Here is a 14,946-nt window from a genome sequence, read left to right on the forward strand (position 1 = left end):
TCGGCGTCGGCGAGGAACACGGAAGTATGATCAGTCAGTCCCCAGCGGATGTCGAGAAAGTGTAGTCGTGTGCCAAAGTGCTGTCCGACTTTCTTTTCATATAAACGTTCCTTCTCATTGATGTCTCTGTACATTACTCTGTAAATAAATGTAAATATTACTCGTTGTGCTCCGTTAACTTTCATCCATTCTGTCAGTTTGATCATTCGCGAATTCACTCGTTTATTTCATTTGTAGTTCAATCTGGTTGTAGGCTAGCTTGAGCCTTATTGGGATCTGCAGTGCTAGCTGCTAACAGAAATTGGTGAAGTCTCTGGAAAGCACAACCAGCTGGTATGACAGGGTCACAGACCATTTTCTGGAAAAGGAGCGGAGGGCAGAATTTGTGTATAGTGTTCATGTTCATGAATCTGAAGTGTGTATATTGTTCAGTAATGTTAAGAGAATGGTGGGCTCTGTGTTATAGGTTATACCTGGGTATAATATTCAAGGTTCTGTGTGTTGCATAGCCTACCTGGTTATGGATGTTCAAGGATGTGTTGCACAGCTGGGTGTTGTGTTAAAGACTCTGTGTTGCATATCAGGGTATGATGTTCAAGGCTCTTCGTTGAATAGCCAGTGATTTTTGGATGTTTGATATTTTTGATTAAGGATATGAGGCACTAGCCTGGCAAGCCAGACTATAACATGAAATGTACAAGCAAAAATACTTTCTGCCACTAGGTAGGGTTGTCTAGTTCACTATGCTAATGGGGCACACCTTTCTATGCTTTGATATCCGGCCTACAGGTTTTACGATGAATGCGTAAAATGGGCTTCCCCTGTTTTAAAAACCAGCAGCCGCCACTGCAAGGAACACTACCTCTTTCCATCGCCGTGTTGCTTCCGATTTTGTTTTTCCTGAACTTTGCATTTCCTGCGACCATTCTGTTCCTGTACATTTGATCTTTTTTTTTCCCCCACTTTGTTTATAGTGCCAGCGTTTTCCGTTATCACACCTCACTCAACTGAACTTGCACTTCCAGTAAGATCTCATCTCGTTTGGATGATGATCTGCTAGCACACTTTCAGGAGTGTGTGTGTAGGGGTGGGGGGAAGGGCATGTTTTTATATCATGGTATGGGCCAAATGTGCCCACATGGAACTGAATACCTGACGGTTTTGACCTTGTGGGAACATTTGGCTGGTTTCCATGAGACAATGAAGTTTGTTTTTTTAACCTCTTTAACATTAGCTGTATCCTTCTGATACAGTTATGTAAACCCGACTTCTTTCTAATAGACGAAGTTAAAAATCAGCTTTTTTTTTTCTTTTGAGGGGAAAAAAAAAAGTGTGTGGGGGACCAATAATTTATTAAAAGTCTGGTATCTCGTCCCCCCCCCCAAAAAAAAAAAACAAAAAAAATTACAAAAGGATAAGGAACACATGCCTGCAACACATTGTTTATCCATAAACAAAAAATGAATTTTATTTAAATAATGTACATAAATTTGCACCTTACTGTAGTTATACATTTTGACACAACATCGATTAGAACAGCATTTAAATAGAGTTTTGTTTTCACGCAGTTGAAAGTCCAAGTGCGAGATCCGAGATCTGCTTCTGAGGCTGTGGTTAAAAACTGTGTACGCCCGGAATAAAGATTTATTTTGTGTATTTATTTGCTGAAGGGCTTCATCAAGCCGCCAAAACATCCCACACGATCGCAGAGATGGAACATTTTGAATAATAACAAATGATAACAAGCTCTCCAGTCTGTCTTTCTACACTAACACTCAGCGGGTGATCGTGTAGAGTGTGCTGGCATTTCTGCGACCTTTGCCCCTGCCATCCGTTTGTGTAGAGAACGTCCTGAAAAACACTCAGCCTATTAAATGTGTACTTTTACAATACATTAAGCATCATCCGGTGTTTTCCTGCCACATAAGTAACCTTTCGTGTTTATTCTCCCCCACATCGTGACTGGGCCTTTTTGGCCTGCGGAGGTTTGGCTGACTAAATGGATTGTGGGAAAGTGACCTCGGCTTCTGGGGGGTGTTCGGAAGAAGAGCTTGGCTTCTTTCTGACCCATGGTTTTTCTCCGGGGCCCTGAAGAAGCCTTGAGCTGCGCACTGAATCTCTGTAGTGCTGTGGTAGAACTCGCTGTATCACAGACGCGCATTCATTTAGTGAATGAAGTAATCCACCTAAAACTGCCTTCATCAGGAGAGTTTTGGAGAATGTAGAGAGAAGTGTGTCTCCAGAGGACTTGTGGTTGTTGTCTTGCCAAACAACACGTCGTTCATGTTCATTTTATTACACAAAGTTAAGAGACGGAATTTGAGGCCGACATATTTGGAGCTACCTGATCAAAATACATAGTCGTTATTGTATCTACAGCAGGGCTCCGGGGTGTAGGAAAGCCACCGGAAACATTCTAGCAAATTTGGCAAATCTGATTTATGTAGTAATCATTAATAATTATGTATTTTTAATTTCTTAGCCAGAGTATCGATATTGCTCATGAGCAGATCTGACTGGTCGCAGTAATGTCTGTAACGATATACAAATGCGCATTCTCTGAGACGTTTAGGGAAGGTAGTTGGTTCGAGAGCCAGCGTGAATATTTCTCTCATCTCATCTCATTATCTCTAGCCGCTTTATCCTGTTCTACAGGGTCGCAGGCAAGCTGGAGCCTATCCCAGCTGACTACAGGCGAGAGGCGGGGTACACCCTGGACAAGTCGCCAGGTCATCACGGGGCTGAATATTTCTCTATGCATAATTAAAACTTGCAACCTAATTTTATGCCATTGCCAATTCCCACATGCTGGCATGTGCTTTGTCCAATAGACATGAAGCTGGCACGCCTTTTTTTTTCCCCAAAAAAATTGCTTTTCGTGCTCTCTAAAAGATCGGCTAAACACACCCAAAGGAGCGCTAACTGCCCTCTTCTGCATACAAGATGCCCGCTATTGGCTAGTGTTGCTCTGATTGACAGGTGAGAGAGTAATACCATCCCTCCCACCCTAAGATCAGGGTTAATTTTAAAATCTTAGATGATGGGATTTGGTGATGTCTTGATGAATTCAGGAAGCCAGATCTGTAAAAAAAAAATGTTTCTCTGCTAGCAAGGATTCATGCTTCTTTTCATGTTTTCCATGTTGTCTCAGTTTTTACACTCGTGAATCATGAAATCTGGTGTAATTTGAAGTCTGTTGCAACTATGGAAACAAGATTTTAATCATTTAACATCAAACATACATAAATGTTTGTTGAATTTGATTGGACTGCATTTGATTTTGCTGTTCGGATCGCGGACACTTTCTTGCTCCGATGAGATTTGTCATTGGGTATGAGTTGCTTGTCTGAATGTGGCCTTAGAGACGCTTTCCTGTGGCCAGGTTGTAGCTACAAGTCCCTCTCCTAACTCGGAAGGCATTTAACTATGTATGAATGCACCAATGCACGTCTTGGTTGGGTACTGAATTGGATTTGCGGTTTTCTAATTGGATCCTCTGATGTATTTTCTCTCACGAACAAGTGATGTTGTTATAACTGGCACAACACAGATCCAGCACACACACCTAGAACACTTCTGTTAAAGCATCCAACCATGTTGCGCATCACTTAGTGACAGAAGATTAGAATGAATCACTCCGTCGCTATGAGGCTGTCGCAATCATATCATCAGAGGATGCTTGAAGAAAAACAGGGATCAGTATCGCTTTGAGCACAATGTCAGCGAGCCAGCCCTTCTTCTCTCCACAACCAGCATAAAAAAACACCTCTGCTCTCAGAAATAATGGCCACGACATGCAAGGACCTGATTTACAGAAGACTGGAGCATGAGATGTTCAGGTTCCACACTGGACAAACTGGAATGCGGATTCGTGTGCAAAAATAAAACAATTCTGCTTTAAACACAAATAAGGTCATGAGTGAATACTATACCAACAGTGTTAATGTGAGTGGAAGACCAAATTATACAGAATGCAATCTTGACTTTTTTTTTTTTTTAAACCTGTCCCTCTACTGAGTCTTGGTGTTCAGTCAGATCTTTTGTTGTTTGTATAGAGTTCCATCATGATGGGCTCCTTAATGGTCCAGTGAACCAGCAGAGAAGTTCACACTCGGCTCATTCTCATAGTCCACAGTTGATCTTTTACAGGTCTGATGGAGGCGTTGGGCTAGTCCAGTGGCTCCTGTTTTATCCTGATGGGCGTGTGGATGGTCTGACAGCGTCTGTCCTCCCGATTCAGGATGTACTCACTGAACTGGGACGAGTCCACTCCTCCGCCACATGATGCCACCATGGTGAAGCCTTTCTGGAACAGTCTCTCCAGCACCTGAGCAAAAACAATGAGGCTAATGTGAGCAAAGTTAATTACTAACCATTGACTGTTCTGACACACAAGATGCAATTTAATAAAGGCCGATCAATTCAGTCCATCAAATCCATCAGTTTTCTGTTCTCATCTCATCTCATCTCATTATCTGTAGCCGCTTTATCCTTCTACAGGGTCGCTGGCAAGCTGGAGCCTATCCCAGCTGACTACGGGTGAAAGGCGGGGTACACCCTGGACAAGTCGCCAGGTCATCACAGGGCTGACACATAGACACAGACAACCATTCACACTCACATTCACACCTACGGTCAATTTAGAGTCACCAGTTAACCTAACCTGCATGTCTTTGGACTGTGGGGGAAACCGGAGCACCCAGAGGAAACCCACGCGGACACGGGGAGAACATGCAAACTCCACACAGAAAGGCCCTCGCCGGCCACGGGGCTCGAACCCGGACCTTCTTGCTGTGAGGCGACAGCGCTAACCACTACACCACCGTGCCGCCAGTTTTCTGTTCTGCTGAACATTTTAAACAATTAAAATGTTAATAAGATTACTAAATTACTTAATACGTCCAAGAAATGAGCAAAAGTGACCTGGGAACATCTCTGATGTCAAATTTATTTATATATGACTTTTTTGAATTTGGCATAGTGGTGTAGTGGTTAGCACTGTCGCCTAACAGCAAGAAGGTTCTGGGTTCGAGGCCGGCGAGGGCCTTTCTGTGTGGAGTTTGCATGTTCTCCCCATGTCCGCGTGGGTTTCCTCCGGGTGCTCCGGTTTCCCCCACAGTCCAAAGACATGCAGGTTAGGTTAACTGGTGACTAAATTGACCGTAGGTGTGAATGTGAGTGTGAATGGTTGTCTGTGTCTATGTGTCAGCCCTGTGATGACCTGGTGACTTGTCCAGGGTGTACCCCGCCTTTCACCCGTAGTCAGCTGGAATAGGCTCCAGCTTGCCTGCGACCCTGTAGAACAGGATAAGTGGGTACAGATAATGGATGGACTTTTGAATCCATCGTGTCCAAAAAAAAAAAAAATCCAGGACTTGTAAACCTTTAGCCACAGATCCTGCCCAGTTAATTAGCTAGCTAGCTTGGCTAATGTGCTATAGTGATTGATTTACATACATTAATTTTGATAGTTGTTGTATATTTTGCTTAATATTAATGAGAAATGACGAAAAGTAATCTAGGAATATCTCTACACCTTTCTCAGGATCCATGAATATACACAGAAAAATGCACTGTTAATGTGTTCACCTGCTGTTCGAACCAGCCAGCTGGCGAAGCGAAATGATAATTATCAGTTATTATACGTTACACTGTTTTGTTATTGTTTTTGAAGGGTTTTCAGGACCTGTTTCAGATTGTATCATGTTTTCAGTGAGTTATTTAACAGCAGGAAAAGCAGCCAAGATTGTGTTCATCACTAACATCAGATAAGTTAGCTTGCTAACTGACTAGCGAATTCTACTACTCGCTCATCATTTAGCACAAACACAAGCAGGATTTCATAATTTGAGTCTCATTTTGCAGTCAGAGTTCATGATTTATGTAACAGACAAATCTTTCCAAATATACCACAACGAACAAAATATTGCATTTAATTCATCACTGGGATTAGCCAAGTTAGCTAGCTAAAGTAATACACAGTCCCTGTGGATAAAAGTTTACAGGTCCATCATTTACTTATTTGAACAGGATGGGTTCAAAGGCACATATTTAGCTCATTTCATGATGTCAGTAACTCTTCCTGTGCTCATACACAACGCTCCTTGAGTTCAATTAGCGTTTTTGTGATTCTATGGAAATGTTGAGGAAGTCTTTGCTACAAGTATAAGCAGAAAAACGATCATTATGCTGTGACCTAAATGTTATCTATTTATAGTTAAATTTAATGTCAACAAACTCCTTTCGTGGACATTAAATTTGACTATAAATAGATAAAAACAGCAGGTCATTCGTTAAGCAGCTGATTGCTGTGGTATAAGAGGAAATACACACCCACACACACAGTGGTGCTTGAAAGTTTGAGAACCTTTTAGAATTTCTATATTTCTGCATAAATATGACCTAAAACATCATCAGATTTTCACACAAGTCCTAGAAGTAGATAAAGAGAACCCAGTTAAACAAATGAGACAAAAATATTATACGTAATCATTTATTTATTGAGGAAAATTATCCAATATTACATATCTGTGAGTGGCAAAAGTATGCGAACCTTTGCTTTCAGTATCTGGTGTGACCCCCTTGTGCAGCAATAACTGCAACTAAACGTTTCCGGTAACTGTTGATCAGTCCTGCACACCGGCTTGGAGGAATTTTAGTCCATTCCTCCGTACAGAACAGCTTCAACTCTGGGATGTTGGTGGGTTTCCTCACATGAACTGCTCGCTTCAGGTCCTTTCACAACATTTCCATTGGATTAAGGTCAGGACTTTGATTTGGCCATTCCAAAACATTAACTTTATTCTTCTTTAACCATTCTTTGGTAGAACGACTTGTGTGCTTAGGGTCATTGTCTTGCTGCATGACCCACCTTCTCTTGAGATTCAGTTCATGGACAGATGTCCTGACATTTTCCTTTAGAATTTGCTGGTATAATTCAGACTTCATTGTTCCATCAATGATGGCAAGCCGTCCTGGCCCAGATGCAGCAAAACAGGCCCAAACCATGATACTATCACCACCATGTTTCACAGATGGGATAAGGTTCTTCTGCTGGAATGCAGTGTTTTCCTTTCTCCAAACAGAACGCTCCTCATTTAAACAGAAAAGTTCTATTTTGGTGTCATCCACCCACAAAACATTTTTCTAATAGCCTTCTGGCTTGTCCACGTGATCTTTAGCAAACTGCAGACGAGCAGCAATGTTCTTTTTGGAGAGCAGTGGCTTGCTCCTTGCAACCCTGCCATGCACACCATTGTTGTTCAGTGTTCTCCTGATGGTGGACTCATGAACATTAACATTAGCCAATGTGAGAGAGGCCTTCAGTTGCTTAGAAGTTACCCTGGGGTCCTTTGTGACCTCATCGACTATTACACGCCTTGCTCTTGGAGTGATCATTGTTGGTCGACCACTCCTGGGGAGGGGAACAATGGTCTTGAATTTCCTCCATTTGTACACAATCTGTCTGACTGTGGATTGGTGGAGTCCAAACTCTTTAGAGATGGTTTTGTAACCTTTTCCAGCCTGATGAGCATCAACAACGCTTTTTCTGAGGTCCTCAGAAATCTCCTTTGTTCGTGCCATGATACACTTCCACGAACATGTGTTGTGAAGATCAGACTGTGATAGATCCCTGTTCTTTAAATAAAACAGGGTGCCCACTCACACCTGATTGTCATCCCATTGATTGCAAACCCCTGACTCTAATTTCACCTTCAAATTAACTGCTAATCCTAGAGGTTCACATACTTTTGCCACTCACAGATATGTAATATTGGATCATTTTCCTCAATAAATAAATGACCAAGTATAATATTTCTGTCTCATTTGTTTAACTGGGTTCTGTTTATCTACTTTTCGGACTTGTGTGAAAATCTGATGTTGTTTTAGGTCATATTTATGCAGAAATATAGAAAATTCTAAAGGGTTCACAAACTTTTAAGCACCACTGTGTGTGTGTGTGTGTATGTACACACAATAAATAAATAAATAAAAAAGCAGGCACCAGTGGCGTCATTAGGCCCCATCACTCAGGGCTATAGCCCCGGGTATTTTCACCTTCAAAAAAAGTAAGAGATGAATAGAAAACAACTGACAAACAGATCAGAACTTGACTTGCAGCGTCTGAAGACGGGGGGCATAATTGAGCAGTGCACATTTAAAATTTTGGTAACCACCAACAGAAGAACAACATTCAGAACTGGTTGGAAGACGACTTCAAAAAAACCAATCCACTATTGTTGGATTTTTCAAGATGAAAACAGACAGTAAGTCATCGACCGTAGGTGTGTATATAGAAAGTATTAACAGTGTAACCTGTCAAATTATGTTGATGCACAAAAAAACCCGGTTATGTTGAATGTACAGCGTAGGGTCTGTATGATTAGTGTACCAAGCGAGCTCAAAGGTTCGAGTGAATATTAATGAATATCTACAGTGGTGGTCTATTTGCCCCGACTAAGTTTATTTAACAGGTCAGCAATAATGTGTGTTCATGTAGACACCAATAGTTGCCCTGACATAATTTAATCATACGTTTTAATGCTGCATGTAGCCTACGCAGAACCAGCCAGCCGACCATCCCATAGCCAGCCTTTGGCATATTATTCACATAGAGGGATAAAATAGTTTTTTTTGTTCTGCCATGCAATATTAATGTCAACATAAATTTGTGTTGTCCAGATACTACAAATGAGCTGCTGCAGTCAGCTGAGTCTGGACGCATTGGAGAAAATGGTATTTGTGTGTGTGTGTGTGTGTGTGTGTGTGTGTGTGTGTGTGTGTGTGAGAGTGAGAGAGAGAAACTTGGAAGACATATTTATCTGATCATAGTCTTGTGAGACGGGATGTCATCTGGGATTTTGAACGTTGTAATATAATAATGTAGCTTAGAATTTGTGTCTCCGTGGTCCTAAAGGAGAGATATAGGAGTGAGAAATGATATTTTTATTCAACTGATGATAAATTTGACTGGTGATGTTTAATAGTCTATTGGCACATGTTTCAGTTTCCTAAGACATTATGGGTATTGATGATGATAATAATAATAATAATAATAATACAATAATAATAATGAGACAGAAACTGAAGTGAACGACATAAATTTAAAAAGAGCAGTGAAAAAAATCAGTAATAAAGCTGTCATAACCTTTGAATGTGTGTGGGTGATAATACTGCATTTCTTGTAAAGTTAGATATAACCTCGCCAACCTTTCTCTGCCAATCTCCATTAAAAATACAAGCCCCAGGAAAACTTGACTTAGCCCCTGGTCTTTTCAAAAGCTAGAAACGGCCCTGTTAGGCAGTGACTAAAAACAGAGCTCCTGATGAGTGTATGAGCAAAATATTTGTAAGGGCACAAAATCGACCTGAATATAATAATAATAATAATAATAATATAGCACATGATTGATTGATTGATTGATTGATTGCTTTATTCTGAACAGTAAAGAAGATATAAAACAAACTAAAAATAAAAAATGTAATCATCAAAACATCGTCATTAACAGAATAACGTAGCCACAAGGCAATAACATAATAATGTTCGGAAAGGATTAGGAAGATACGTGAACCACTGAACTGTGTAGTAGAGCCCTGCACTCCCACGGGAGTCCCGCAGGACCCGACGCAAAGCAGTGCGGCGCGGGACAAATTTTGAAAGCTCATTGCGGGCGCGGGCGGGAGGGGGAGTGCACAATGCGGGCGCGGGCGGGAGAGGTGATAAGCTGCAGTCCCGCTAACTAAAAACGTGTTTAAAATTAAATTTATAAATTATTAATTTATGTCTATCGTATATAATTTGTGCTGGATATTTTATTTGGCATTAACAAAAACATTTTAAAATGCCTAAATTTGTGGATGTGGTCTAATCTCGCGTACGTTTCCGATTCCTTTCCGCTCTTCCGTGTTTGAGATCTCCGATCATGGCAGAAGAGCAGAGCTCCTCTAGTGAAGCTCACAGTGCTTCAGAAGTAAGTTCTGCTTTAAAAAGAGGTACATTTACCGTTAAAAAGTCAAGAGTATTAGTCCTAAGTATTAAAAAGTATTAATAAAAAGTATTAACTAGTATTAAAAAGGACTGTGTATCACACAGATTGTTCAATTTAAAGCTAGAAATAGACAGTGTATAATCTGAGGAGCTGGTTGTGGTTGCGCAGCACTTCATATGAGAGGAGAATGAAATCGCGGTTGGAATCATAACACCACAGACTCGGAAGTGGGAGTGCGAGTGCGCAAAGCGAGAGCTGTCAATCAAAGCGAGAGCTGTCAATCATGAGCGCATGCAGCACTCAACTTGGAATGTGTCAGCAGAATGTCAGAGTCTAAACAATAAACTTACAATAAATGAAGGATCGGTCAGTGGAGAGCTCAGCTAAGCTCAGCATGTTTAATTCCCCAAGCCAATGACAGGAACTTTCGTGAGAAATAACGTGAATGTCTGCATCATGCGGGATTTGCGGGTGGGAGCGGGACAAAATATGGCAGGTGCGGGCGGGAGCGGGACTGAAAATCATAATTCTTTGCGGGAGCGGGACTGCACAATGCGGGAGCGGGACTGAAAATTCTGTCCCGCGCAGACCTCTACTGTGTAGTGTTGTGTATTTCACGTCAATAAATTGCTGCATTGTCTTGTGACAGTGACCCCAATAATGAGATATGTATCGCAGTTACAAATCCATATTTATTCCTTTCTTTGACACCGCATGCCATGCGCCAGAAACATTACCACGACATTTATTATAATGCGACTCTGCTGGGTGCCTGGTGGACAGCAGTGAACCAACGCTTTCACTTTACATCATTACTATATGGTTATGATCAAAAATCAAACTTAATGTCAAACTGTTGTCTGGTTATATCTGTCAATTGTCCAACAAGCAAGTGGACTAATAAAACTGTTAATTAGCTTTATATGAAGCTGTCGGGGGCGGCACGGTGGTGTAGTGGTTAGCGCTGTCGCCTCACAGCAAGAAGGTCCTGGGTTCGAGCCCCGGGGCCGGCGAGGGCCTTTCTGTGTGGAGTTTGCATGTTCTCCCCGTGTCCGCGTGGGTTTCCTCCGGGTGCTCCGGTTTCCCCCACAGTCCAAAGACATGCAGGTTAGGTTAACTGGTGACTCTAAATTGAGCGTAGGTGTGAATGTGAGTGTGAATGGTTGTCTGTGTCTATGTGTCAGCCCTGTGATGACCTGGCGACTTGTCCAGGGTGTACCCCGCCTTTCGCCCGTAGTCAGCTGGGATAGGCTCCAGCTTGCCTGCGACCCTGTAGAAGGATAAAGCGGCTAGAGATGATGAGATGAGATGAGATGAAGCTGTCGTGAAATGTGTTAGCAAATGTTATTTTTTAAAAAGCAAGTTAAAAATAAGCGCTGGATAAAACCAATTTATCTTATGGAAATAAAGATATACATTTCATTGTCTGCTGGTTAAGTGTTTGAGATATGTTGCCTTGCACTTATGATCGGGTTTCTGTGGTGGTACCTGTACGTCGTTCATACATACAGTTGTGGTCAGAAGTTTACATACAGTGACATGAATGTCATGGCAATATTTGGGCTTTCAGTAATTTCTTTGAACTGTTCTTTTTCTGTGCCAGAATGTACAGCATAAATCTTTAAAAAAAAAAAACACTAGAACTTGGTGCACAAGTTTTAATTTTCTTTGGGTTCTCTGAAATCAACACCAGGTCAAAATTATACATACAGGGTCATAAAGATACATACAGCACACCTAATATTTGGGTAAAATGTCTCTTCACAAGATTCACCTTGACCAAACATTTTTGTTTACCATGAACAAGTTTCTGGCAGAATTCTGGTTGGATATTTCATGACTCTTCATGGTAGAATTGGTAGAGCTCAATTAAAAATTTTTTTTTTCTTGGCATGGACTTGACTTATAAGCACGGTCCATATAGTTTCAATAGGGTTGAAGTCAGGACTTGTTTTAAGCTTAATATTAGCCTGCTTTATCCTCCACAACCAGCTCTGATGCGTGTTTGGGTTCATTGTCCTGTTGTAACTCCCAAGTCATGTTCTAGTTTCTGATGGTTTATGCTGAAGAATTCTGAGGTAGTCCTCCTTCATTATTCCATCCACTTTGTGCAATGAACCAGTTCCACTGGCAGCAAAACAGCCCCAGAGCATGATTATCCTACCACCACCAGCAGCTGGTACAGTGTCCTTCTGTACATGGTGGTCACTGTGGCCAAACAACTCAATCTTTGTCTCATCTGACCATACAGCTTTCCTCCAGAAGGCTTTTTCTTTGTCCGTGTGGTCAGCTTCAAACTTTAGTTAAGCTTGAAGGTGTCAATTTTGGAGCAGGGGGTTATTTCTTGGATAGCAGTATCTTAGTCCATGGTCATCTGAACTGTAGATAGTGAACCATCAGCTTCCAGCTCATGGCAGGGCTGTGCCATGGTGGTTCCCAGGTTGTTCCTGACCATCCAAACCAATTTCCTTTCAGCTGAGGGTGACAGTTTGGGTTTTCTTGAAGCAAAGTGGCTTGGCAAAGTGACTACACCTCACAATAACTTGGATACAATTGTTTGAACTGATCTTGGAATTTGTAATTGTTTAGAAATGGCTCCAAGAGACATTCTGGAGTTGTGTATATCTGCGATCCTCTTTCTCAGATCTGCACTAAGCTCCTCGGACTTTCCCATTTTACTGTGTGTTGATCAATCCATTGAGTGCTGTAAACAAACCCTTTTTATGAAGGCACAGAGAAGCTACCAGCTGTAAACAATCATGATCACTAACAGGAAGTTAAGAGACCTTGGCCTTGGCAAGATAAAAGACATTTTGGAAGTTTCAGCACCTCTCTAAGTGAGAGTATGTATATTTTTGACCCTGTATGTATAATTTTGACCCTGTGTTGATTTCAGAGAACCCAAAGAAAATTAAAACACGTGCACCAAATTCTAGTGTGTTTTTTTTTTTATTAAAGATGTATGCTGTACAATCATTCTGCCACAGAAAAAGAACAGTTCAAAGAAATTACTGAAAGCCCAAATATTGCCATGACATTCATATCCAAGATGACATTCATGTCACTGTATGTAAACTTCTGACCACAACTGTATGTACGGACGTCGTACTGTTGCAAAAGCCATCAAGAATCAGGTCGAGGCATTACCATATTCTCTTAAAGGGGTACCAAATATAATATATACAGTTGCTGATGTGACAAAGTAACGTATTCTTAAGTATTCTATCAAATTTATATACTAGAAAACAACGAAATATCTTGGCAATTGTAAATATAATACTTTATACGCTAAACCGCACAAGAGTCGCCATTTTTAAAAGACCGTGACGTCAGCGCTACCCACTGCACTAGCGGAACTCTCCGAAATAGAGGAGATAAGCGTGTAATCATGGCGTCGGGCGCATCAAGTGAAAGCGACAGCTCTGTCGAATCATACGAAGAGATCCCGCAAGACACACTGCAAGCAGGCTATGGCTTAGAAGGGTACCAGTTTGAACCTAGGAGAGGTACTATGTAGTGGAAGTTCATTATGTCTAACTATTAAAGCTATTTTAAGTTCGTTTCTTAAGACAAGGATTTTTTAAGATGTTACCTTGTTGACAGTTTCGGCGAGAATCTTCCGCCTTCTTCAAAACAGTCACCAGATGTCGAATGGTGACGTGCCTTATCAGCTGATGTTACGCTACGGAGGCGTGAACGTCCCGCCCAATTTGACAGGTAGTTCACGCCTCCTGCTGTCAGGTCGCTCCCCCAGGACACATCTGGTGACTGTTTTGAAGAAGGCGGAAGATTCTCGCCGAAACTGTCAACAAAGTAACATCTTAAAAAATCCTTGTCTTAAGAAACAAACTTAAAATAGCTAGGAGAGGTACTCTCGACTCCGGTGATGAAATAAGAGAAGAAAGCTCGGATGACGGCGAGGATGAGACTGATGCTGACCATGGGCATGGCGAGCGTGGGGCAGAGCGTCTGCGTGCAGGTGACACGGCGTGGTGCTCGTGCGGAAAATGTAACGTGGAGTTGCTCACGAGTCCAGCAGAATTTATTTGCTGCAATGAGATAGGCGCCACCCGTGGACTTGCGAAATCGTCGCAAGAGGCAGAAGCAGGTATTTCACACGTGCTATTCCCAACCTCAATGAGCCAACACAACTGGGCACACACATACGTCATGAGTGTTACGCAGAGAAAATGAACGTGCATTCTGATTGGATAAAATTAATATTATGGCGGGCTGTTCAAACTGCGGAAATAGTTTGCTCGAGCTACTTTCAAAACACTATAACTTTCCAACCTTAGAACAAAAAACTTTTGTAAGTCTTGAATAAGGTTCGGTAATGTGTGTTTTATTGTTATATTTACTCTATAGATTGCTCTCTGTTCCCCTTTAAGTATGGAGCGTCGCTATAAAACACTCTGGGAGAAGCTCTTACTAGCAAATCATCAATTTCAGAGTGTTAATAGTAACTCTGCTTCACAGGACACATCCTTAAAAGGATAGTTCGGGATTTTTGACATGAATCTGTATGGCATCCCCATCAATAGTGTCGTGCAAACACACTGACTTACCCCGACAGCATCCTGTGAGTCCAGTTCTTGTCCAGTTTTGGTCCAGACGAAAGTAGTCCGGCAAGTTTGTTGGGGTCACGAAAGTAAAACGTTTTTCGTCTCAAAACAGTATGTGTTCAAAAGAGTGATATATTTGCATCACAAAACCGTTGCCAAATAAAAAGTCAGACCTCGAAATCGCTTGGCACTATTTTCTCTCCCTCGGTATCACTGCGCGCTGCCGCCAGGTGACAGCCACGGCTGTTTCATTCATTGTTTTCTAGTGATGGGAATTTCGGCTCTTTTTCGGGAGCCGGCTCTTTTGGCTCTTCTTACTATAAGGAGCCGGCTCTTTCGGCTCCTGAGATTTTATTTTTGATTTAAAGGAGTACGCCACCCCCAGATGAAAT

General features: G+C 41.7%; 1 protein-coding gene across 1 annotated transcript in view; it reads right to left on the bottom strand.

Moving 5' to 3' along the window:
* Nucleotides 1-1,439: 1,439 nt before the first annotated feature.
* Nucleotides 1,440-14,946, bottom strand: part of kctd15a (potassium channel tetramerization domain containing 15a) — a 45,137-nt gene continuing 31,630 nt past the window's right edge. Inside the window, exon 5 of the mRNA XM_060928171.1 lies at nt 1,440-4,327. Within this exon, the coding sequence (XP_060784154.1) occupies nt 4,169-4,327 (159 nt within the window). The 3' untranslated portion in view covers nt 1,440-4,168. The remainder of the gene's footprint in view (nt 4,328-14,946) is intronic.

Source organism: Neoarius graeffei, chromosome 8 (assembly GCF_027579695.1).
Source record: "Neoarius graeffei isolate fNeoGra1 chromosome 8, fNeoGra1.pri, whole genome shotgun sequence".
Lineage (NCBI taxonomy): Eukaryota > Metazoa > Chordata > Actinopteri > Siluriformes > Ariidae > Neoarius > Neoarius graeffei.